The sequence below is a fragment of the Lytechinus variegatus genome, chromosome 19 (assembly GCF_018143015.1).
Source record: "Lytechinus variegatus isolate NC3 chromosome 19, Lvar_3.0, whole genome shotgun sequence".
NCBI lineage: Eukaryota > Metazoa > Echinodermata > Echinoidea > Temnopleuroida > Toxopneustidae > Lytechinus > Lytechinus variegatus.
Window position 1 is genome coordinate 1055978 of NC_054758.1, and position 23521 is coordinate 1079498.

The 23521-nt window shown below is 37.3% G+C and overlaps 2 protein-coding genes across 3 annotated transcripts in view; one reads left to right on the forward strand and one right to left on the reverse strand.

Moving 5' to 3' along the window:
* Nucleotides 1-257: 257 nt before the first annotated feature.
* On the reverse strand, nucleotides 258-8221 carry LOC121406128. The gene is made up of 5 exons (XM_041597147.1): nucleotides 8130-8221; nucleotides 4353-4497; nucleotides 2463-2682; nucleotides 1015-1207; nucleotides 258-713 (listed from the first exon to the last, which is right to left on the reverse strand). The coding sequence occupies exons 2-5, from the start codon at nucleotides 4474-4476 to the stop codon at nucleotides 615-617; spliced, it is 636 nt and encodes a 211-aa protein (XP_041453081.1). The 5' UTR covers nucleotides 4477-4497; nucleotides 8130-8221; the 3' UTR covers nucleotides 258-614.
* A 5505-nt stretch (nucleotides 8222-13726) lies between these two features.
* LOC121405890 (synaptonemal complex protein 1-like) overlaps nucleotides 13727-23521 on the forward strand; it is a 56125-nt gene continuing 46330 nt past the window's right edge. For both annotated transcript variants that reach the window (XM_041596881.1, XM_041596882.1), the window contains exon 1: nucleotides 13727-13830. The gene's annotated coding sequence lies outside the window, so the exon portion shown is untranslated. The remainder of the gene's footprint in view (nucleotides 13831-23521) is intronic.

Here is a 23521-nt window from a genome sequence, read left to right on the forward strand (position 1 = left end):
CCCAAACCTAGTCTCAATCTGGATAGAAACCTTATGTACATTGATGCTTGTCGTTTACGGTTATTCTAGGGAGTTGACTATGAAAACGCCAAAGTAATATCCTAATGGCCTGGTCACACTGCCCGAACGTTGTTGGAGCGGTCGTGGAGCGGAGAGAAAAAAAATCATCACCGCTCGCTACCGTTCACCATTTTCGATTTCGTTTTTTTTTGTTTTGTTTTCGATTTTTGTTTTCAATTTTCTCCCAAATTTTGTGAGCGAAATTCGGCACTCTCTGCCTACCGCTCCACGACCGCTCCAACAACGCTGGGCGGTGTGACCAGGCCTTAAAACAGCCCAATCTGCACACAAACCATTTGTATATTGATGCTCGTCGTTTCGTTGCTCTATGGAGTTGGCTATGAAAACGCCGAAATAATATCCTAAAACAGCAAAATTCAGATACATTGCACCCAAATCTAGTCTCAATCTGGATAGAAGCCTTATGTACATTGATGCTCGTCGTTTAAGGTGATGCCAAACAAATAATAATAATAATAATAATGTAGGGAGTGGCTATGAAAACGCCAAAGTGATATCCTAAAACAGCCCAATTTATATTGGAGCTCTTATATCTAGGGGGTTTGGTTATGAAGAAGCCCAAATATAGTCTCTAAACAGCCCACTATGGATCCAGATCCGTCATAGACTTCTGTAGTTACTTTGTATGTGCCCTGTGGTTAAAAAGACAACAAGACATAATCCTTAAAGGACAAGTCCACTCCAACAAAAAGTTGATTTGAATAAAAAGAGAAAAATCCAACAAACATAACACTGAAAATTTCATCAATTTTAGTGTTAATTAATCTACATCAGCGTTTTTGTAGTGTAGCGTTATATGCCAACATAAATATGTTCATGAATGCTGTACAAACCTGCGCCCGTTTCATAAAACTTGTCACAGAAACAAAATTTGCATTAACAGTTAAACGCTACTGAAAGCCTTCGATCTGATAGGCCGATAGTGCTACGAACCTGAATGAGGTCACGAACTAATTGAAGAGGCAAATCACTCTCTCGTATCTGGACGACTAGAGGCAGATTACTCCGCGTCACGTACGATCCCGTGTTCGGAGGGCAGGCACATGTAAAACCGTTATCAATGACCTCGGCTGGACATCCTTCGGTTTGCACAACGGAGTTGATGACGTCACAGAGGTCAGTACGGCTATAAGAATTATATAGTAAAAAGAAGATAGCAACATGACGACAGGAATCGTTTTATTCAAACAATTTGAATAAAACGATTAGAACGATAAGTTAGTGCAATTGACATTTATAATGGTGGAAATTCTCAAAAAGCACAATTAGGTGAATCTACGAGGGTCGAACTTCTCGCATACATTCGTAATTCCGAAATTCGTTACTCCGAAGGTTCTTAATTCCGAAGGTTTGTTAGTCCGAAAACGAAATGAGGTTCGTAATTCCGAAGGTTCGTTAGTCCGAAAACGTAATGATTAACGAACCTTCTTTCGTTTTCGGACTAACGAATCTTCGGAATATCGAGCCTTATTTCGTTTTCGGATTAACGAACACCGAGGTATAGGCAATTTACGTGTTTCAGAATTACGAACCTTCGGAATTACAAACCTTCGGAATAAAAAACCTTCGGAATTACAAACCTTCGGAATAAAAAACCTTCTGAATTACAACCTTCGGAATAAAGAACCTTCTGAATTACGAACCTTCGGAATAAAAAACCTTCTGAATTACGAACCTTCGGAATAAAAAACCTTCTGAATTACAACCTTCGGAATAAAGAACCTTCTGAATTACGAACCTTCGGAATAAAGAACCTTCTGAATTACGAACCTTCGGAATAAAGAACCTTCTGAATTACGAACCTTCGGAATAAAGAACCTTCGGAATTACGAACCTTCGGAATAAAGAACCTTCGGAATTACGAAGTGTAGCCGAACTTCCTGGGTCCATATAGGTTTAAATCTATTCAACATCTATTAAGAAATTTGATTTAGGATGTGACATACCCACAAGCGAACCTGTAATATAAAAGAAGGCTATATCATAATGGTCATATATCCTGTCGGTAAGAAGCAAAATACTGAAACTTTTCGAAATGTAAAAAAAGAAATTAAGGGAAGTTAATCCTGACAATAAGGTTATCGAGAAAATAGCAGAAAAAAATTGAACAATATTACCGAAGGTTTGAGAAATGTCTATCAAACAATAACAGTATAGCGGAAATTATTAAAGAATTAAATTTATGCATTTTATATTGCGTTACAAAGGGCAACTGTTCGTTGATGACGGCACAATCTAAAACTTAACATTTTTATTAATAATAATTGTTAATGGATTTTTCTCAAACCTTCACCAACATTTATCTATATATTTTTTGCTATTCTTACAACGAATTCTTATACTGGGTGAACTTCCCTTTAAGAACGTTAGATATTTCTCACCATCCTTGAACCGCGGATGGGATGCATGGCGGCGTGACGTCAAACCATGAATATCCAAACCAACCAAGATTGAGTCGTCTCTTCACTGTGATATCAGCCGACAATGTCTGCGAGATGTTACGAACGATGTCGATATTGACAGCGATACGTATCGTTCCTGGCAGGGTTATCGGCTCGGGTGTGACCGATACTTGGTTGAAACGGATAGCTGCATTTTGACCTGAGAGTGAAGTTTGACAAAATTAGTTGTGTCAGATCTCTCGAAATACGATGTACAATTATTAGGATAAAGACAAAAACATAACGAATTTGGCAAGACATTTTATGATAACAAAGATAGAAATGTATGAGGGGTAAACGAAAAGGGGACACGAGAATTTCTCCTGTGACAATTGCAACTCTAAAAATGTAGGCGCTACTTGATTTTCAACCAATCAACAGCGCTCATTTTGGACTTGCGATTGATTTTTTGGCTTGTGTTTAAACGCATCTCTTTCTGCAACGGACCCCTGGTCTTAATATCTCAGAGGGCATAAGGTTAGAATTATGACAAGAATAGTGTAATATTGTTTTGGTTTAGAATAATAAAAAAACAAGATTTAGGGTTTATTTAGTTTTGGAGGTTAGGTTTTATGTTTGGCTTAATGTGCATTTTTTTATCTGAGCGATTGTCGCCGGAGAAAATGTCATGGAACCAAACCAGAGGAAAACACAATTTGCCATAATTGTACAGGGGCCTTGTTACTTCCCGGGACATTTTTATTCAAATAAACATTCTACTATACATAACACGGAAAGATCTACTAAATTTAGATTTTAATAATTATACGCATGACCGAGTAAAAAAGGTGTTTTATGTCTTCCATGAATGACGAAATCAACGAAAATATCTGAAAATGAGTTAATGTCATCAACTCATTTTCAATTTCCTTTCTACCCAAACTTTGCAAGAGTTTTTCATTAATTATTTATTTTTTACTGTTAAAATCAGATTATTTTTTTTCAGCCCTATGTATTACTAAAAGAATCAAATAGAGTTGAGAAAGGGGGTCATTTTCATGGTTACACTTCGTAATCAAGGTTCTTTATTCCGAAGGTTCGTAATTCCCAAACACGTAAATTGCCTATACCTCGATGCTCGTTAATCCGAAAACGTAAAAGGGATCGCTAATCCGAACATTTGTGGCGTTTTTCCGAATGCTCGTTATTCCGAAGGTTCGACAGTCCGAAAACGAAATAAGGTTCGTTGTTCCGAGGGTTTGTTAATCCGAAAACGAAATAACGTTCGTTGTTCCGAGGGTTTGTTAATCCGAAAACGAAATAACGTTCGTTAATCATTTCGTTTTCGGATTAACGAACCTTCGGAATCACGAACCTCACTTCGTTTTCGGACTAACGAACCTTCGGAATTACGAACCTCATTTCGTTTTCGGACTAACGAACCTTCGGAATTACGAACCTTCGGAAATACGAACCTTCGAAATAACGAACCTTTGGAATATCGAACCTTCGGAATATTTGAACCTTCGGATAACGAAGCTTCGGAATTACGAATGTATGCGCATTTTCACACACCATTCCTATCGCTCCTCCCATATTTCTTTTTAGTCCCCGAATTCATTGAAAATATTTATAGGGGAAGCCCTTCCCAGCAAAAAGTAAATGCTTGTATAAGTTGTTTCTCTTTTTATTAAAATAAACCTTTGGTGGATTGGACTTGCCCCTTGAATCGTCTGAATGATTAATGAATGAATGAGTCAATAAAATAATGAATAAATAGATAAATGAATGAATGGATGAATAAATAAATTAATAGATATATAAATGAATCAATGCATAAATAAATAATAAAATAAATAAAGAAATAAAATAAAACAAATTATGCCGTACCTAATCTTTGTCCACAATCGGATGTGGTAAACGATTTTTTCACCGAGTTAAGATTGAAAAATGCTTCACATCCAGAGAATGACGTCACAAAGAGACAAAGAACGAGAGCTGACAAAGACCACATGATGGACCATCAATTATCTTCCTGAATAAAAAAATGATAAAAAGGATAAAGCGTATTTTGAGATAAGTGCATTCTCCAAAACGGATTGGTGGAATTATCCAATATGTTTTTATTGTCTGACTTATAAACATTGACATTTTCGGCTTCTCATAATTTAGTAGAGATTTAGGCCATGGCCTTATACGAATCAAATTGTGTTACTTGGACAAAGATTGCAAATAAAAATCCGTCGTTGACACACGATATGGTGTAGGCCTATGCCAAAGTTATGCAAACTGTTTGAAAGTGGAGGGAGGGGGGGCTGACCATACAAAAATTAACAATCAGGTGGTAATTTTTACGTTTTTGTACACGACTTTTGAAAAAAGTGTGTGTGTTTGTGTGTGGGGGGGGGGGGCTAAAGCCCCGGTCCTGCGTCCCCTGCAGGCTTCTCACAAAATGTTATTTGGTCAAGTGAATTGCAACCTTTATAAAGTATAGCTTTGAATATATTAGTGCACAATTATATTTTGTAATCATAATATAGTGAATTTAGCAATGTTTTATACTTTGGACCTATCCTTCGCAAGGACGGATCCAATTCACCTGTTGAATACATGTTTGGAAGCACGGGTAAAATGCCAATTCGTCTACTGCCAACTCGTCCACTGATCACATGGTCTAACTTCATTTAGTATAATGCCATTCCGTCCCAACAACATTTCGTTTTAACAGCCATTTGGTCCGATCATCACTTCGTCTATAATCACCACTTCGTCAATGACCATTTTGTCTTATAACCATTTGGTCTAATACCCTTTTCATTCATTTCGCCCAATTAACACTTAGTCAAATTAGATCAAATTGTACATGGGCCAAATGGCTATTGATTGGACCATCTGGTTATTAGACGAAATGGTGAATGGATGAAAGGGCAATCGTGGACAGTGGGCGAACTATTGGTAGACCAAATAATAGTAGACGAGGCAGCCCGGGCGAGGCAGTTGGGAATTGGACGAATTGGCATTAGACCAATCGAAAATAAACCAACTCATGATGTGGAATGAATCCATATTTCAACATCCGTCGTTGCTATGTCTTGCAAGCACATCATTGACAACATTTATTCGAGGAATGTTGGCGGGTCGGTGGTGAGATTCAAAGCCCTGTTCGTGCTAAGTCCATTATCATGTAGTAATACCTTGGTCACATTTACTCTACGGCGGCCGTACGGCGAGTTGAAAACAGCCGTTTTAACATTTTTTTGTACTAGCTATACATACATGACACAGGTGGCTTGAATAAAAATGAATAAAACGGCTGTTTTCGGCTCGCCGTACGGCCGCCGTAGATCAAATGTGACCGTGGTATAAGGTCCATGATTCTATAAACATTGATAAGGTGATCCTGCATTCCAGGTCCCGTCTTATCAACGAGTTAGATTGATCTGATCTTAAACTATATGGAAATCCAACAATGTCATAACTTCTCCAGGAAATTTGCATGATGTCCATTGCAAAGAAAAGAAGCAGACTGATCATGCTGATTTTTCAAGAAAACAATGGACCTTTACACACGTGAATCTTGAATCATCATTGTAATGATGATTGATATTGTGATCGTGATTTCGATTAGCGTTCGTGATTCTAATCATGTTCTAGTTTGGTTTCACACGTGCTAAATATGCGTCATTAGCCTTATTTTTCACTGGAATCATCATTCAAATTACGATTTTATTTACCGTGTGAAAGGGTAGAAGTTATACATCGCATCCAGGAAATATTTTGAACAAACATGCATTAAGTTATGATGTTGCTGGCTTTCCATAGTTGTGGTTGAGCGGATCAATATTCCCGACCTTTCGTTTGAGGACGCGGACGCTTATTTTCAACGGTAGTTGACTTTGGAAGGGACTTTTTGGGCCCGTCATCATGGTCGTAAAACTCAGTCCTGCAATGCAAATTGTGTGACATGAGATTTTTTTTTCGTTTCGCATCTGCGACGGAAACATTCAATATGCGTTTCGTGTGCAAAATTCTGGTTGCTACTATGGTAACAGCGATTTATCCGATTGAGGACGACTTTCCAAAGCCACATTTGACTCCTCCTAGAGCTCGAGAGGCCGCCCGGGGGGCCCACTTCCATTGATTAGTGGATACCAGTAGCGACCACCCGTAAAAGGGGACAGAGTGGGCAGGTACGTTACGTATATAGGCCTATGTAACGTTATAAGGGTGTCAAAACGATGTTTAAAATGCTGAAATAAGAGATATATATTCAATACTTGTAGGGTTTCACAAGCCAAATACTTGTTAAGAGATGCATTTTCACAATCTGGAAAAGAATTGCTTCCCTTGTTTAGCATGTTTAGGGTACTTTTCGAAACCCCATGGTCGTGCCTGGTATCCACTCATCAATGGAAGTGGTCCCCCCCGGAATTTGAATCTAATCCCATTTCTGGGGAATGTAAAACATAATGCCCCTCACATCGTGTCCGAGAGGCATATCGTTTGTGTATAAGGAGTAAACAAAAGAAACAAAGAAACAAAAGGAAACGAGTTCAAAGGTATCGCATATGATGTGTACATATCAACGCATGCGAAATGTTCGGCTGGAGAGGTTGATCTTATCCATGAAATCAATTGCCAGTGATCCACCAATAATCCACATTAAATGTAATATCGATTCGATGGACTGTAATGATCTATATTTAAGCCTTCATTCAGTAAGTTTTTCCTCACTCAATATGTTCTCGATTTGTTTGAAAAACCACTTTATTCTCCACGTCATAAATGTATTTTACACTGTTTTAGGTCCTGCATTTTGAATATCTCCAGCCATCAGTCGTAATATACATGCATGTATGCGCTACGGGTGTCGCGGAAAGGGATTTTGCACACGAAAAGCAGATTTGTAGGGCCTGTAACCCCCCTGTTACACAAAGCTTAGCATTGATCGTAGAGCAGTTTTCTACGTTTGATACTATTGACTGTAATGCACAATCAATCTTAAAAATCAAGTGTATGATTAAGCGTTAACTTTTGTGTTAGGGGACCCTAATACAAGCGTCCGTGATGATTGCGAAAGGTCCCAATTAGCTCTCTGTTAGATGGGGCCCATGAATGCTATTTATTAGGACACTACTGGGGCCGATTGCACGAAAGGGTCTTTGCAAGGACCGTCTTTCGTGTCGCCCATCTTTTATGATGCGCCATGTGAAACGCATTTTAAATAAATCATCTGCAAACATATTTCATTCGTCCATTAAAATAAACAAAATATTTGTTTATAAAATGATGTGATATATCATGAAATTGTATAAAATTTGATTTAAAAGCAAGATAACGAATCTTATTCTTTATCATAAATTTCAGAAACACCCCGCTTATAGCGTTTCATAAAAGATGGGCGACACGAAAGACAGTCCTTGGAAAGACCCATTCGTGCAATCGGCCCCAGCTACCTCTTAGTATCTGCATTTGCGGTTTCATCGGTTTGAAAGGGGTATGCCTGATTGACGATATGCAAAACACGGTATGGTAAGTAGAATAATTTTAGAAATGCAACACTGTATTCTTTTACAATGATTAATTTATACACAATCGTTATCATAATACGCTTTTCATGCAGTTAATTCCTTGTGATAACAAAAAGCTGTGCAATAACATATTTACCTGATAAAAACACCCGTCACAGTCTTCGGATACACCTTCTTTATGCAGTATATCGTTTGAGAGCCGTAGCAGATATATCCTTGTAGGGCCTATAGCAGGCCTGGCCTATAGGGAAGGTGAACTGATAAAAAGTAACCGGGGTCGGTATTATCAAGCTAAACGATTGATCATTGATATACAATTTATGATCAATCATAATCTATATTCAGTGGAATCAATCGTAGAATTCAGCCCCACGGTGAATCACAAAGGTTCGTGTAACGAGGTCCCCATGACCAGTGATGTCTGGGAACCCATACATAATTTAATTACACTCTTCCGAAATAGACCGAAAGGGATACTCTGAGGTTTCCTGCAATTTGGAAACTGTCTGCCAACATTGAATGCAAGAAGAAAGTGATACAAAACATATAATCTTCAATTAACACGCTCAATTATGGGATTACCTCTTTTAATTGGATTCATTCCGAATCGTATCAGACACTGACGTACTAAGAGAGAGGGGATTGGAGTCATGTCCCCCAAAAGATTCATGGCCAAGAAAAGATCAAAGAGCAAAGAAAGAAAGCAAAACAAAAAAAGTGAAAGTTGATATTTTTCCAATATTGTGTCAAAATCGTTATTTTTTTGTACGAATAAGTCGCATTTTTTTGTTTGTTTGCTTTTGCTGTTGTTGAGAGGGAGAGGGAGAGAGAGGGGGGGGAGGGGGGGGGGGGGAGGGGGGGGGGGGGGGGGGTGAGAGGGGGGGGTAGTATGAAGAGAGATGTCTTTGGGAGGGGTTGTGATCCATCTACTCTTCTGACAATTTGTATCTTTCTTATGAGTTTATGCAGTAGCGGATCTACGGGGGGGGGGGGGCTGGGTTAGGGGGTTAACCCCCTCCCCTTTGGCTGCCAGGTAAAAAAAAGCAATGACCTACATTTAGGATCCAACCCCGGCAAATTACTTTTATAGTGAACCCCCCCCTTCTCTTTTTGTTTGCTTGCTTGTCCGATTTCTCGTCAAACCCCCCCCCCCCCTTGGAAAAAAAAGGTCTGGATCCGCCCCTTTTATATGATAGACCTTTCCTGGGAAGTTCGATAACTAAATGCATATTAAACAATCATAAGGCTATAATCAGGTTTATTATACGTTGTCAGATCTTCTGAGGAAGCAGGCGGGGGGGGGGGGGGGGTTGAGGTCATCTCACAGTGGGACATGAATAAAACTTTGACTTCTCTTTCGCCGTTGCCATGGTTATTGTATCTCGTATTTTCCGTGAAAAACTTTTGCCAAATAAACTTTAAAATCGTCTATTATTTCCAAGCGTCACTGATGAAAACTCAACAGGTCAAGGGCGAGAACTGACCAGGCGATGACCATTACCATGATTTCCGTTGATTTCTCTGGTCAACATTTCTACCAAAAAAATTATACAGTACATGAAAATCATTATTGGGGCCTCTAGCCAAAAGGAAGAGATTTTGTAACGTTGCCCATTTTATACGTGCATTTAGATTGAATTATTTGCTAACTGTTGAATATGAACTTAGACTTTCATGTTATCAAGATGCAAATGAAGTTGAACCTATTTTACCTTCGTGTGTCCCGCTTGCAGTCATCCACGATATGTTACTAGATTAGGACAACGTGTGCCATAATAAAATAGATCATAATGTTCGTCATGTCATTTACCAGTAAGTTTGTCAAGCGCATATAGATAACATTCCGATCCCGATTCCGATATAAATGAGTAATGAAATTTAAAATAGCTTACCGAATTTAGATTTGTTCAATGTCTATATAGTCAACCCGAATTCGCCACCACGTCCTTACTTCCTCGCATAGTTGCAACAATATTGTTTTCTTTTGCTTCCCTTGTTTTATCAGGAAAATATAATCAGCATTGTCAAAGTAGGTCATTACAGATTAATCATTCACGACAAAATTCAGCGAAATGTGGAAGAACCGCTCTTATTGGTTCCCGGTCGGTATTTTAAACAGAGTGCGCATGCAACGGTGATCTTGATTGGTCATCGATATTTAGAGATTGATTGCAAACCTTTGGGTTAAGGAGCTTTGGTCTCTAGTAAACAGCGGCAAAGAAAAATAATGCAGATCAAAGAAAAAATATATCACAAAACAAATCGGCCTACTAAACCAACAAACGAACAAGATACAACGGCAAAAAAAAACCGAAATAAAAAAGAACTACATGTGTAATTAATCAGGTTTCTGATTCATGGTCAATCCGCTAGCAGTCACCCGAAGGCTAGGAGCATTTAGAAGGGGGTGAGAGGCAAAAGAGACTAGATATGATATGAAAATTACTCTGGACATCGCGTCCATGCAGGGACTCAAGACTCCAGGATGCGACCGTTTCTTGGATTTTCCCAGCAGTAAGAAAAAAAGGGGGAAGAATATGAAAAATAAAATAAAAATAAAATAAAAAAATAAAGGGGGGGGGAGTGGAAGAAATGTGTTTGGTTCATCTTTCCCTTTATCATGGGCTGCGATCCGGAAAGGATGCCCCTTGAATTTTGACATATTTACGGAAGCCTCTAGTGATAGTCCCCTCCGAGAAGGACCCAAAATTTTTGCGAAATAGCCACGGATATGCCCGTTTTCAATAATGACAGGGAAGCGACGTCTTCTTTGTTTGGAACATATTGTTTTATATCAAAATACCACAACGCCGTCTTTATCATGATCATAGTGAGAGGAAAGAGAGGGGCGGTGGAAGAAAAAACAAACGTCCTCTAAAAAAATAAAGGAAGACAATGTTGGAGGCCTTGATCATAAACAAACACTGCTGGAAATAGCACAGCGGTAATTCAATATAGAGTTAAGTATGTACTTATAGCACAGGGCGAAGATCGATGTCAAAGGCCTTTATTCGCAATATTAAAAAGTTTTCATTTAAAAGTGTGAAGATAAAATCATGGAGTAGATGTACAGTGGCGTAACTTTGGGCCCCAATGTTTTAGGGGATGCATGCAGACATAGCGTACGTTGCTAGCGAGCAAAAGTTTAACGCCTGGTCACACCGCCCGAGCGTTGTTGGAGCGGCCGTGGAGCGGTAATTCGATTCAATTCAATTCAGGGAGAGAGGGTCGAATTTCGCTCACAAAATTGGGGGGGGGGGGGGGGGGAAACAATCGAAATCGAAAATGGTGAATGGCAGCGAGCGGTGATGATTTTTTCTCTCCGCTTCACGACCGCTCCAACAACTCTCGGGCGGTGTGACCAGGTCTTTAGATATTTTTCATGAAAATATAACTTTGACAAGTTATTTCCTTTTTTTACATTTTCGCCTTTTGTCTTAGTCATGAAAAAAAGTCATTGCGGGTGCATGGCAGGCACGGTTTAGGAGGCGGCTCTGGGCACTCACCCCCCAAAAGAATTTGACTACAAAGAAATGATATATGTGCAGTGCCTATTTATGCGTATATTATTCCATTCATGTCGTCAAGTGCTCTAAAATCAAAATTTTTACTATTCTAATTCTAAAATTTTGTCGTCTGTCGCTACGCGCTCCTATAGCAAAAAGAACATCTCAATGCAAATAATGCATTAATGCTCTCCTAAAGCATGTAAAGTGTAAGTCTGGCAACCGAATGGTCCAATGTTGGTATAATTATGCCTGGTGGTTGAGTCGCCGCCCGGAAAGCAAAAGATGGCAGGTTCGAATCCCACTGGTTCCAATTTTTTTCTGACTTATGATTTATGATTTTCATGTATACAGATCGAGCATACTGATCTTATGATTTTCATTACAGATCGAGCATATTGATCTTAAACAAATGCCGAAAATTTGTTAAACAAATTATGCCTTTGTTTTTAAATTAACCTCCCTACTCACCCACCGTGAAAAGAACAATACTAATCCCGTGAATGCAGTCGAATTGAAGGGGTCAAAAGATCTTAAAATTTGTTTTTCTTTTGGACATTTTTTTATTGACCATTCTTCAAGAATATTCAAGAGAAAGACATGGTAATAGACCACTTCGTAGTTACTTCAGGGACAATTTTAGTCCAATGACCTTTCATTTATTTCATTATGATAGGCAAATTTCAAAGCAAGATATCACGTGAGCATGCCTTACATAACAGGATAAAGAAATTGAATAGTATTCAAAGTAGAAACACTTGTTATGAAAGCTCAAAAAGGCTCAAATCATTTTCGATAAAAGAGAAATGATTACTTAAATATTTTCCATTGGTACTTTGTGAAACTAAACTTTTCTGGAAAATAGTTTTCATTTCTGTAAAATTGCCATTCTAAAAATTAGCAAAAAGAATGAAGTCCCATTTAAAAATGTTTCCCCACAATGTCTTCAAATGTTTTCAAATGACTTTTTGGTATCGCCTCTTTAAATTGTTTTTGCTCACTCATGCGTGACTGAGAAATAATCTTAGTAATTTCAGATGAAAGAAGAGATTCTAAACTTTACAGTGGTAGGTCATTTGTCTATTGTATTTGTGATTAAGTTATGAAAAATGATCGACAAATCTCGGTTTCGTCGTCGTTTGTGGGACGCACTGTATAGCGAAACCGAGGCACAATTAAAATGTGTAATGTAAAAACACCGTTATAACAGAAGTGTGCACCCTTTTGAAAGTGAAGACCTTTTCCAATTTTTATCTAGAAAATGTGCCCCCCCCCCCCGTTGGAAAATCCTGGATTGGCCCTTGGGCAGACCGATAAAATCCTACAACATGTATGAACTGTTCACTAATGATAAAGTCACACCAAACCATCCCTAACCCGACCCGACGGAATGTTATTGGCAGTGCATGCCTGATGAATCCAGGTGGGGGCACATCCGACATCCGATAAAAACAAAAAATGCCCCCCCCCCCGAAAAATCCGCGGATCTGCCCCTGGTCACTTGTGTGGTAATACTAAAGAATTTGGTAGGTCAGGGGCCCCTTGTAGAAAGAGTTGCAATCAATCGCAACTCGATTGCGCAACTTGCTCAACTTGATTTTCAACCAATCAGCAGCCCACATTTGGGACTTGCGATTGATTTTTTGACTTGCGTTTAACGCAACTCTTTCTGCAACGGACCCCTGATCTGGAGAAGGATAGTAGCTAGGTTTCGCCTTTGTGATCGTGGCCATGAGCTCAAAGTGATGGCCGTCAAGCACATCAATAGAATAATGTAGCTACTAATTAAATGAAAGCTTTATCGACGAGGACCAGTGGTCAAGCTCAAAGCAAAGGCAGGCTTATTTTATTGTATCCGATCATTGTCGGAGAAGGGAATTAATTGTTAGTGAGATTACTCCCTGGTCGACCAGGGGTCCGTTGCAGAAAGAGTTGCGTTTAGTCGCAAGTCAAAAAATCAATCGCGCAAAACCCAAATGCGCGCTGCTGATTGGTTGAAAATCAAGTTGCAAATGACTCTTTAGAGTTGCGATTGATTGCAACTCTTTCTGCAACGGGCCCCAGAGGGTATTACAAGAAGAATCTTCACATTGAACTTCCTTACAACCGTGTTACAAGCTACGAATATCCTTGCATCTGATTGGCTGGTACCAACCTTGTCAATGTAAATCACTGACGTGTGTCGTAAAAATTCTCTGGTACAGCTACAACCGGGACTTTTGAATTGGACTGTAGGTCGACGTATAGGCTGTATAGGCGATGTACAGCTTCGATATGCGAACGTGCTCTCTCTCTCTCCTAAGTTTCTTCATCTATGGATAAGGTGCCAATGTAAGTCAACTCTCATTCATGCACTGTATACAGTAGATTGAAAATATAGGCCTATATATTTATTTAGAGAGAGAGAGAGAGAGAGGGGGGGGGATCCTGCACTTATCAAAGAACAGTATTGCAGTCTCTCCTTCATTATCACCATTGTTAATAAATTCGTATAGGCCTACGTAAACATATAGGCTTAGGACTAGAGAGTTTTCGAAAATCATGAACTTCCCAGGATTTATTTTGATCCCTTATTCTACTTTTTTATATAATTTATTGCACATTATGATAGTTTAGTTAATTTGCAATTCTTTTAGACAGTTGCCTTTTTATATAGGCCTAGATGCAAGTAGGCCTATACACTGTAAAAAAACGCCGTTTAAGATAAGCCGGTTCGTAGTTCACTCTTAAAAAAAGAAATGTTAACTAAACATTTGAAAGGTTGGAAGAGTGACAATATTTTCTAAATGTTGCATTTACCACTTTAAATGGTTCTACCCAACACTTAAAATGTTGGATTCAGCTTTATACAAGGTTGGATGTAACATTTGGAAAAGGATGTCACTCCTCCAACCTTTCAAATGTTGATTTAACATTCGATTTTTAGAGTGTTCCATTCCGGCATGATCAGAGGAAGGTTCATTGGTACTAATTAAAAAGTGACATGGTGGTTTAAAATTCAATGAGATAAGCACCAACTTGATTATTCATATGTTCTTTACAGTTTTTCATTCACTTCCACAAAGAACAACAATGCGTCTACGAACGACTGGTATTTCACAGTTTGCCAAGTACATTGTACAGCATGCTATACTATGCATTCAAAGTAGAAATACCTTCATAAAATGTTAATTGGTTTGCTATTCTAGTCCCCGGGGGAGCGTTTCATCAATATTTTCATCCGACAAGTTGTCAGATCTGACATCTTTCCTTGATTTTGATTGGCTGGGAGGCACTGTTCCTATGCTAACTGTGGGATAAAAAAGGACTTGTCGGATAAAACTTCCGACAAGTCCTTTCATGAAACGCCCCCCCTGGTCTATTCAATTTCTTCATCCTGCTATGTAAGGAATGCATACGTAATAGCTTGCTTTGAAATCATAATTATTGAAAGAAATGAAATGTCACTTGACCAAAACTGTCCATGAAATAACTACGAAATTGTGTTTTTTAAGCACGTTGTTTAAGCCCGTCACTATAACAAATACTGTTCAAACTTTTTAAACAGCTGTTGAAACTTCTTTCAAAACAAGTTGTTTGGAAAGTTTAATCAATTACTTAAAGTCTAAACAACTTGTTGTTAGAGTGACAGGCTTAAACAACGTGCTATTTTTTTTTAAATACTTTGTATGGTATCTAACAGTCTTTGTCTTTGGAAATCATTTAATTTCATAAAAAAAATCAATATTGTTATGGTTTAAAAAACATTGTATGGACACCACGGTGATAACATTTTCGAGTTACTAATGATTAACATCTGATGCCAGTTAATGACATTGAAACAATTTTCATTCTTTTTTTTCCACCAAAGTATCATGAATGTATTTGTCTGTGCAGTAGGTATATATATCCACATTTGTTGTCGATTTTAAGGTCTTCATCTGTATGGAAATGTATCCGACGAAAATGACAATCACTTACAATATCTTTATTATGTTTTCTAAGATAATAGGATTACTTCAATATTGGCATAAATCCCGGAAGATGGGTATATTACCCCCCCCCCCTCCCTTCGGAGATGTTTTTTGCACCCCTACACTTTCGAGACAGAAACGTCGAATTTTAAAATAAAATTAATGATACTACTGTATAATGCGTAGATTCATCGGCCGTTATGCTGCTTAAAGGGGAAGTTCACCCTGGCTAAAAGTTTATTGTAAAAATAGCAGAAAAAATAATTAAAAAATATTGCCGAAGGTTTCAGAAAAATCCATCAAATAATTGAAAAGTTATTAGAATTTCAATTATTTGATTTGTGACGTCCTATGCGAGCAGCATTCCTACATAGCGAATGGTAAAAAATCAATGAAATTTCATTTTCTCAGAAAATTTAAAACGGTTTTCACTGTACCTTTTGTATATCAATATACAAATCATTTCACACCCGATCATGAATAGAAAACAAATTAAGTCATTAGGAACCACACAAAATTTGAAATTCATGCATTTTATATTACATAACACATATATAGGGCAGCTGCTCGTTTATCATGTTTATGACGTCACAAATCCAAAACTTTGAACTCTAATAACTTTCTTACAGATTTTCCTCAAACCTTCACCAATATTTTTTAAACTATTTTTCTGCTATTTTTACAACAAAGTTTTCTTCATGGTGAAGTTCCCCTTTAAATTTATGAAAATCGCCAATTTCTCTGGCAGGCTGTATTTTGCCATTAAAAAGGTTATCTGCAGCATCGTGTAAGTGTGGTTGTATTGAGTCAATAATGAATAATATGTTAAACGAATTTTAAATAAAGTTATAATATAACCCAATCGAAGTATCGTGAATGATGAGTCTACTGGGCTTGCCCTTAAACGTGAAGAAGAACGTAAAGCCTAGACAGATTATGATTTCTTTTTCTTTTTTGTATATATATGTAAAATTGCAGTTAATTTCTGTTTGGGAGATGGTATCCTGTGAATGATTAGCCTACTTGCCTTGCCCCGCCCCTTAACGTGTAGGAGAAGGGAACGCCCAGAATGATTATTTATATTTTTTCATTTTTAGTATTTGTAAGAATGTAGTTAATTTCTGTCTCTGAAAAGGTATCCTGTGAATGATGAGCCTACTGGGCTTGCCCCTTAATGTGTATGAGAACGGAACGCCCCGACAGATTATGATTTTTTTCATTTTTATTTGTATTTTTACCATGTAGTTAATTTCTGTCTATGAGATGGTATCCTGTCAATGAGGAGCCTATATACTGGGCTTGTCCCTTATTTTGTAGGAGAATGGAACGCCCTATCAGATGTATATATATATATATATATTTGAGAATTTGTAAAATGTAGTTAATTTCTGTCTGGGAGATGGTATCCTGTATACTGGGCTTGCCCCTTAAAGTGTAGGAGAACGGAACGCCTAGACAGAGTTTTTTTATTTTTATTATTTTTATTTGTAAGAATATAGTTAATTTTTGTCTGGGAGAAGGTTTCCTGTAAATGATGAGCCTACTGGGCTTGCTCCTTAAAGTGTAGGAGAACGGAACGCCCAGACATATCATTTTTTTCATTTTTTTATTGTATTTTTACAATGTAGTTAATTTCTGTCTATGAGATGGTATCCTGTGAATGATGAGCCTACTGGGCTTGCCCCTTAAAGTGTAGAAGGGAACGCCCAGAAAGATTAATTTTTATTTTATTTTTAGTATTTGTAAAAATGTAGTTAATTTCTGTCTCTGAAAGGTATCCTGTAAATGATGAGCCTACTGGGCTTGCTCCTTAAAGTGTAGGAGAAGGGAACGCCCAGACAGATTATGATTTTTTTCATTTTTTATTTGTATTTTTAAAATCACGGTAGTTAATTTCTGTCTATGAGATGGTATCCTGTCAATGAGGAGCCTATATAATGGGCTTGTCCCTTATTTTGTAGGAGAATGGAACGCCCTATCAGATGTAGATATATATATATATTTGGGTATTTGTAAAATATAGTTAATTTCTGTCGGGAGATGGTATCCTGTGAATGATAAGCCTACTTGGCTTGCCCCTTAAAGTGTAGGAGAACGGAACGCCTAGACAGAGTTTTTTTTATTTTTATTTTTTGTATTTTTAAGAATGTAGTTAATTTTTGTCTTGGAGGAGGTATCCTGTGAATGATAAGCCTACTGGGCTTGCCCCTTAAAGTGTAGGAGAAGGGAACGCCCAGACAGATTATGATTCGTTTTTTTTTTATTTTTAGTATTTGTAAAATTGTAGTTAATTTCTGTCTCTGAAAAGGTATCCTGTGAATGATGAGCCTACTGGGCTTGCCCGTTAATGTGTATGAGAAAGGAACACCCAGACAGATTATCATTTTCTTTTTTCATTTTTTGTATTTTTACAATGTAGTTAATTTCTGTCTATGAGATGGAATCCTGTCAATGAGGAGCCTATATACTGGGCTTGTCCCTTCATTTGTAGGAGAACGGAACGCCAAGACAGAGTTTTTTTTTAATGTTTTGTATTTGTAAGAATGTAGTTAAGTTTTGTCTGGGAGAAGGTTTCCTTTGAATGATAAGCCTACTGTGCTTGCCCCTTAAAGTGTAGGAGAACGGAACACCCAGACAGATTATCATTTTCTTTTTTCATTTTTTTTGTATTTTTACAATGTAGATAATTTCTGTCTATGAGATGGTATCCTGTCAATGAGGAGCCTATATAATGGGCTTGTAACTTATTTTGTAGGAGAATAAAACGCCCTATCAGATGTACATATATATATATTTGTGTATTTGTAAAATATAGTTAATTTCTGTCTCGGAGATGGTATCCTGTATACTGGGCTTGCCCCTTAAAGTGTAGGAGAACGGAACGCCTAGACAGAGTTTTTTTTATTTTTTTTTATTTGTAAGAATGTAGTTAATTTATGTCTGGGAGAAGGTTTCCTGTAAATAATGAGACTACTGGGCTTGCTCCTTCAAGTGTAGGCGAACGGAACGCCCAGACATATTATCATTTTTTGTTCATTTTTTATTATATTTTTACAATGTAGTTAATTTCTGTCTATGAGATGGTATCCTGTGAATGATGAGCCTACTGGGCTTGCCCCTTAAAGTGTAGGAGAAGGGAACGCCCAGAATGATTATTTATATTTTTTTATTTTTAGTATTTGTAAGAATGTAGTTAATTTCTGTCTCTGAAAAGGTGTCCTGTGAATGATGAGCCTAATGGGCTTGCCTCTTAACGTTTAGGAGAACGGATAGCCCAGTCAGATTATCATTTTTTTTTTTTTGTATTTTTACAATGTAAATTTCTGTCTATGAGATGGTATCCTGTCAATGAGGAGCCTATATACTGGGCTTGTCCCTTCATTTGTAGGAGAATGGAACGCCCTATCAGATTTATATATATATATATATATTTGAGTATTTGTAAAATGTAGTTAATTTCTGTCTCTGAAAAGGTATCTTGTGAATGATGAGCCTACTGGGCTTGCCCCTTAAAATGTGGGAGAACTGGACACCCAGACAGATTATCATTTTTTTTTCGTTTTTTTGTATGTTTACAATGTAGTTAATTTCTGTCTATGAGATGGTATCCTGTCAATGAGGAGCATATTTACTGGGCTTGTCCCTTATTTTGTAGGAGAATGGAACGCCCTATCAGATGTACATATATATACATATATATATTTGAGAATTTGTAAAATGTAGTTAATTTCTGTCTATGAGATGGTATCCTGTCAATAAGGAGCCTATATACTGGGCTTGTCCCTTATTTTGTAGGAGAATGGAACGCCCTATCAGATGTACATATATATACATATATATATTTGAGAATTTGTAAAATGTAGTTAATTTCTGTCTATGAGATGGTATCCTGTCAATAAGGAGCCTATATACTGGGCTTGTCCCTTATTTTGTAGGAGAATGGAACGCCCTATCAGATGTATATATATATATATATATATATATATATATATATTATATATATATATATATATATATATATATATGTATATATATATATATATGTGTGTGTGTGTGTGTGTGTGTGTGTGTGTGTGTGTGAAGCTATACATGTACAACAGCTTTGGCAACTCTTTTTTATTTTAAATATTTGTGTAAAGAAATGGATGAAGAGAACAGTGGTAGGCGTAGCTTAAATCAAAGTTCCCCAGAGCTATCTACCCTTTGGAAAACTTGGTGATGCCGAAAAAATGTCTCTGCCGGGAATCGAACCCGGGCCCCCAATTTTTCCAAAGGGTAGATAGCTCTGGGGAACTTTGATTTAAGCTACGCCTACCATTGATCTCTTAATCCATTTCTTTACACAAATATTTAAAATAAAAAAGAGTTGCCAAAGCTGTTGTACATGTATAGCTTCACACATATTTGTATAATTTCTCCCATACGTGTACTGTATCAAAGCACTAGCTTTGTATCAAAGCATAGCTTTGATCCAGCTGAGGCAAGGCGGCTTGTCATTGTTCAAAACCCAACTTCACCCGACAAAGGAAAGTGTAATTGGTATGGTGTCGAAAATCTGTCTATCTGACGGTCAATTGGATCAGGGTCGGCCTAACCACTAACCCGTCTCTGTGGTCTAGTGGTTAAGGCACCAGCGTTCAAAGCTGGGGGCCCGGGTTCGATTCCCGGCAGAGACATTTTTTCGGCATCACCAATTTTTCCAAAGGGTAGATAGCTCTGGGGAACTTTGATTTAAGCTACGCCTACCATTGTTCTCTTCATCCATTTCTTTACACACACACATATCTATTTCAGTATTTGTAAAATGTAGTTAATTTCTGTCTGGGGGATGGTATCCTGTGAATGATGAGCCTACTGGGCTTGCCCCTTAAAGTTTAGGAGAACAGAACGCCCAGACAGATTATGATTCTTTTTTTAATTTTTAGTATTTTTAAGAATGTAGTTAATTTCTGTCTTGGAGAAGGTATCCTGTGAATGATGAGCCTACTGGGCTTGCCCCTTAAAGTGTAGGAGAACGGAACACCCAGACAGATTATGATTCTTTTTTTTTTTAATATTTTTAAGTATGTAGTTAATTTCTGTTTTGGAAAAGGTATCCTGTGAATGATAAGCCTACTGGGCTTGCCCCTTAAAGTGTAGGAGAACGGAACACCCAGACAGATTATGATTCTTTTTTTTTAGTATTTTTAAGAATGTATTTCTGTTTTGGAGAAGGTATCCTGTGAATGATAAGCCTACTGGGCTTGCCCCTTAAATTGTAGGAGAACGGAACGCCCAGACAGATTATTATCATTTCTTTAATTCTTAGTATTTGTAAGATTTAGTTAATTTATGTCTAGGACTGTATCCTGTAAATGATGAGCCTACTTGGCTTTACCTTTAAGGGATATAATTCAGAATGGAGCGCCCAGACATATCATCTTTTTAATTGTTAGTATTTGTAAAATGTAGTTAATTTCTGTCTGGGAGAAGGTTTCCTGTGAATGATTGGCCTACTGAGCTTGCCCCTTAAAGTGCAGCAGAATGGAACGCCCAGACAGATTATCATTTTTTTAATTTTTTTTTCATTATTGTGTAAAATGTAGATAAAGGTCAAGTCCTCCCCAAGAAAATGCTGATTTAAATAACTAGAGAAAAATCAAACTTGCATAATGCTGAAAATTTCATGAAAATCGGATGTAAAATGAGAAAGTTATGACATTTTTAGTTTCGCTTATTTTTTGTAAAATCAGTGACTTGCACAACTAGGTGACTCAGTCGAAGATGTCCATTACTCACTATTTCTTTTGTTTTTATTGTTTGAATTCTACAATATTTCATTTTTTATAGATTTGACAATAAGGAATAACTTGACTGAACCATATAGTATTTAACTACTAATTTTACATGTTCAGGGAGGAATTAATCGTATCACTTGACAATGAGGAGAAAATGAGAATATTTCATATAATAAAATACAAAAGAAATAGTGACTGGATGAGGTCATAGTCTCCTCAGTTGCACACCAGCCAGAAAGTGCAAAAAACTGTTAAGTGAAAATAAGCAAAATTTTTAAAAAGTCATAATTTTCCTTTTTTCCATCCGATTTTGATGAAATTCTGAGTGTTGTACTTGTTAGATCTTTCTCATCTTATTCAATTAAATGATTTGTTGGGGTTGAATTATCCTTTAATTTACACGGAACGCCCTATCAGATGTACATTTATATATATATATATATATATATATATATATTTGAGTATTTTGTAAAATGTAGTTAATTTCTGTCTTGGATCTGGTATCCTGTGAATGATGAGCCTACTGGCATAGGCGGCGGAAGCGGGGGGGGGGGGGGACGGGGGGGGACGTGTCCCCCCCTAAATTTTAGTTGGGTTTTTTTTTTTTTTTTTTTGCTTGTCAATTTTTTTCCTGCGTCCCCCCCCCCTAAATTCACGTGAACCCCTTGACACGTGTGTTGTCCCCCCGCTAAAATTTAGGTTGATGACCTTTTTTTTTTTTTCTTTCTTTTTTTTTTTGCTTCTCAAAAATTTTGGGGGCGCTTGTCCTATTTTTACATGTGTCCATCCCAAAATTTCAGGTGGACACCCCCTAAATTTATTGGCTTCCGCCGCCAATGCCTACTGGGCTTGCCCCTTAAAGTGTAAGAAAACGGAACGCCCAGACAGATTATCATTTTTTTTTCATTTTTTGTATTTTTAAAATGTAGTTAATTTCTGTCTATGAGATGGTATCCTGTCAATGTGGAGCCTATATACTGGGCTTGTCCCATATTTTGTAGGAGAATGGAACGCCCTATCAGATGTAAATATATATTTGAGTATTTGTAAAATGTACTTAATTTCTGTCTTGGAGATGGTATCCTGTGAATGATGAGCCTACTGGGCTTTACGTTTAAGGGATAGAATTCAAAATCAAATTCATATAATAAAATACAAAGAAATGGTGACTGGATGACGTCATACTCTCCTCATTTATACACCAGCCAGGATGTGCAAAAAACTGTTAAGTGAAAATTAGAAAAATATTAAAACGTCATAATTTTCCTATTTTACATCTGATTTTGCTGAAATTTTGAATGTTGTGCTTGTTAGATCTTTCTCATCTTATTCAATTCAATGATTTGTTGGGGTTGAATTATCCTTTAATTTACACGGAACGCCCTATCAGATGTACATATATATATATATATGAGTATTTGTAAAATGTAGTTAATTTCTGTCTTGGAGAAGGTATCCTCTGAATGATGAGCCTACTGGGTCTGCCCCTTAAAGTGTAGGAGAACGGAACGCCAAGACAGAGTTTTATTTAATGTTTTGTATTTGTAAGAATGTAGTTAAGTTTTGTCGGGGAGAAGGTATCCTGTGAATAATGAGCCTACTAGGCTTGCTCCTTAAAGTGTAGGAGAACGGAACGCCCAGACAGATAATTATTTTTTTATCTAAAGCTTTTTTTTTCTCCAAATGTAGTTAATTTCTCTCTGGGAGAAGGTATCCTGTGAATGATGAGCCTACTGGGCTTGCCCCTTAAAGTGTAGGAGAACGGAATGCCCAGACAGATTATTATTTATTTTTTAAATTCTTAGTATTTGTAAGATTTAGTTAATTTATGTCTAGGACTGTCTCCTGCAAATGATTAGCCTACTTGGCTTGAAGGAGAACGGAGCGCCCTGACAGATTATTATTATTTCTTTAATTTTTGTATTTTTAAAATGTAGGTAATTTCTGGCTATGAGATGGTATCCTGTCAATGAGGACCCTATATACTGGGCTTGTCCCTTCATTTGTAGGAGAATGGAACAGCCTATTAGATGTGTGTAATTTTATATATATCTTTTCTGTCTTAGAGAAGGTATCCTGTGAATAATGAGCCTACTAGGCTTGCTCCTTAAAGTGTAGGAGAACGGAACGCCCAGACAGATAATTTTTTTTTTTCTAAAGGTTTTTTTTTCTCCAAATGTAGTTAATTTCTGTCTTAGAGAAGGTTTCCTGTGAATGATGAGCCTACTGGGCTTTACCTTTAAGGGGTGGACTTCTGAATGGAGCGCCCAGACACATCATTTTTTAATTCTT